This window comes from Chrysochloris asiatica, unplaced genomic scaffold (genome assembly GCF_000296735.1).
Source record: "Chrysochloris asiatica unplaced genomic scaffold, ChrAsi1.0 scaffold00378, whole genome shotgun sequence".
In the NCBI taxonomy this organism is placed as follows: Eukaryota; Metazoa; Chordata; class Mammalia; order Afrosoricida; family Chrysochloridae; genus Chrysochloris; species Chrysochloris asiatica.
In genome coordinates, this window is record NW_006408896.1 from 851,909 (window position 1) to 855,237 (window position 3,329).

Here is a 3,329-nt window from a genome sequence, read left to right on the forward strand (position 1 = left end):
TTCTTGCTTCTGCCATAAATTCCCCCAGCTGTGAGCCTTCCAGCCTTCTAAGTATTCCTTTATATGTGGTTCAGAGTTCTGGGACCATCCCCTGAGCCTACTTGGTCGGGTATTCTGTGTTGTTGTTGGCGGAGCTCTCTGCTACACGTCCACCCGATCCGCCATCTTGTTTGTTCTATGTGTTGTCTATTTTTGATATTCTGTTATTAATCATTTGGACTGCTTTCTGTAGGTTTTGAGTTGTTTCCAATGCTGTATCTATCTTATTTGATTATATTTGTAGTGCTTTCCTGACTTCTTCTCTATTTTTCTCAATTCCACTGTGAAGTGTTTTGTTACATTTTATAATAATTTTTCTGCATTCCTTCTCAGGCATTTCCAAGGTCTACCCTCCTTCCAGTATGGAGTGTAGGTCTACCTCCAGATCATTTGTCTCAGACACTTTATCTTGTTTCTGGACATGTGCTGGTATGGGCATCTGTTTTTGCTTCTTGGACATGTTCAGTGGTTAGCTGTAACCTTAATATTTAATTGAGTGTGTATTTTGGTACTTTTTGTGCTTTCTGATTGCCTCCATGTAGATGTGATCAGGAGATGGGCTTCCCTTTCCACTCTTCTTACTAGTTAATTTAGAGTAACTTTTGTAGGTGTTGTCTGCCTTCTTGGTGTATGGCAGTTAGTATTGGTTCTTGCCTGGATTGTGGGGGTTTTAGGGTGTGATTGGAGCTGGACAGGAATTGCTGCCTCTTCTTGGGTAATATAGGGAGAGAAAGAACCCCATAAAGGTAAAAGGGGGAACCAAAAAAACCAAACAGCAATGGCAAAACAACCCAGATTGGATACTGTAGTCTATAATCACAGAAAAGAGAGAGAGAGAAAAAAAAAAAAATCTGTAGCTTAATATGAGTATGACTAATATCCTCTTTCAGCTTCTTGCCTTCAAGGCCTCCTGAGAAATTTCAAGATGCCACTGTTGGTTGTTATGATGTACCTCAGGATTTAATTTTCAGCCTGTTTCGTTTTTGGTCTGTCTCCCACTCCACAACCCCTTTCTGGCCTTTTTCTTAGTAATAAACAGTTCAGGGCTGGCTGTTGCCATTTTGTGCTACTGTTGGTTTTAAGTGGGATCTGCCCCTCTAAATGCAGAGAGGATCTGTGCACATGCTCAGGCACCCCCTCTAGTCACCAGAATGGAGATGCTCAGACAACAAGAGGCCAATGAACAGATAACCAAAAAAAATAACAGAACAAAACAAAACAAAAAACCTTGTCCACACCTTTAGCTCCCAGGTTCCCGCAGGCGGCAGGCCGTGGTGGGTCTGCTGGCTACCTTGCTAGTCTCTCCCAAGTTATGGGCTCTAGGTCGCTGAGCCCCGCAGGTTCGAAAGTTTGATTTTTCTTGCTTCCGATACAAGTTCTACCAGCTATAAGCCTTCAAACTTGTAAAGTATTCCTACATGTGTGGTTGAGAGTTTTGGAGCTGTCCCCTGACCCCGCTTTGCCTGGTATTCTGTGGTACTGCTGACGGAGATCTTCACTGCACCTCTACACTATCCGCCATCAAGCTCTGCCTCTTCCATTACCTTTTAGTCCCTTTTTTCCATCACCCTTTTGAAGCTCCCTCGTATAGCTAGGATTGGTTTTGGGAGGTCACATCAGAGGGCTGTGACCAACTCTGAGGACCTGCACACTGACTCCCACAGCAGCTGTATCTCATTCCGTTCCCATCAGCAAGCAACAAGGTTCTAACTTCTCCACAAGCTTGCCTCTCATGGTTTCCATGTGAAGATGACATGTTGACTTGTCATCGTCTTGAGCACCCAGGTTGAAACCAGGAGCTGATCATCACAGAGGTGCCATTGGAGCCCTTGTGGTTTGGGGTCCTCACTGGCCCAGTGTCTTGTAGACGGGTTCCTTCCTCTGGTTTGTGTCCCTCTTGCGGGATTGTGCAGGGATCTGAGGGGCCCGTCCCCTCACTTTTTCCACATGTCTCCCTGCAGCCCCCCTGGCCACAAGGAGGAGCCCTACCTCACTGAGGCAGGGCGAGACGCCTTCGACAGGTTCTGCAGACTCTGTGAGGGGGGATTGCAGCTGCTGGGCGGCGGCCTCCTCCCAACCCCACAGCGGGTCCTGGTTCCGGAATGCGAGCTGGTGAAGGACACGCTGAACGTGCTCATCGGGGTTGCGTCTGCCACGTTCTCACTCTCCCAGGTAGGCAGTCCTGCTGGGTGACAGCTGCCTGGACAGACCTCCTGCCCAGGGGCCGTAGCAGCTGGGTTCTGTCCAGGCCACTTCATCCTGGTTTAAGTTATCGATTTGCTAGTTTTCCCTAAAAACTTGGCAAGGTGTGTCACAATGGAAAGTAGGCCTCGGACACTGAGCTGACCCCTCTGTCCTGTGCTTTGGTACTGCCCCTGCTCCCCCAGGCAGCCCTGCCCTTCAGCCCCCTCGAGTCTCAGACGGAGTGCACACGGCTCACAGTGCCCCTGGTGTCCCCACATTTCCCATGAGGAGAACTGCCGGTCCCATAGTGTGATTGCCGTCAATGTTTGTCCTGGCCTGTGCCTCCTGTCCACGCCTCTTGTCCACACCTTCTCTGTCTCCATGTCCAGTCACAGTCCTCGGTGCTTTCACCACACCCCTTCCGTCCACCGTGAGTCTGTGTGTGATGGTTGGGGTCTTGCTTTTTAGTTCCATATGTGTGTCTGAGGTCTGAGCACTCGGGTGGCTGTCCTGGGTGCAGAGCGAGCACCCTGAGCCCCAGGCTCTGCTTTTCTATTGCAGCTGGCACAGGCCTTCCTGGTGAAGTTGGGCGTGTACGTGTCAGGGACATCCCCTGAGAGCATGCACAGCCTCCTGTCCGAGGTGGCTGCCTGTGGGACCTACTATGTGCGCCTGAGCCATTTCTCTCTACAGCCAGTGCTGGAGTCTGTGGGCAGCAAGGGCCTCGTGTTCCAGGTACCCATCCCCCCCCCAGACCCCAGGAAGGCCACGTGGGGGGACCATGTTTCCACACTGTGTCACTGGGGCCTGGGCAGGGAAGGACCGGGTGTGGGTGAGCAGATCTCCCCTTGAACAAATCAGCCTCCTGATGCGGGGGCTGGGAGTGGCACAGCGAACAGGCTCACAGCAGAGGTGGGATTGGTGGGGACAAAGTGGGCAGAGGGCCCCGCCCAGGCACACAGCAGGTGGGGTTATCAGAGACACGAGGGTTAGGGGGCAACGGTCCAAGTCAGCAAGCAAGTGTACAGCCGGTGGGGTTGTTGAATCCACACTGGGTGGTGGTCCAAGCCAGCAAACATACAGCCGGTGGGGTTGTTGAATCCACA

At 51.2% G+C, this 3,329-nt stretch overlaps 1 protein-coding gene across 1 annotated transcript in view; it reads left to right on the top strand.

The window, feature by feature from the left end:
• The window catches only part of TUBGCP6 (tubulin, gamma complex associated protein 6), a 38,090-nt gene that overhangs the window by 15,693 nt on the left and 19,068 nt on the right, over positions 1-3,329 (top strand). The window contains exons 3-4 of the mRNA XM_006876414.1: positions 2,001-2,211; positions 2,785-2,958. Of these exons, the coding sequence (XP_006876476.1) occupies positions 2,001-2,211; positions 2,785-2,958 (385 nt within the window). The remainder of the gene's footprint in view (positions 1-2,000; positions 2,212-2,784; positions 2,959-3,329) is intronic.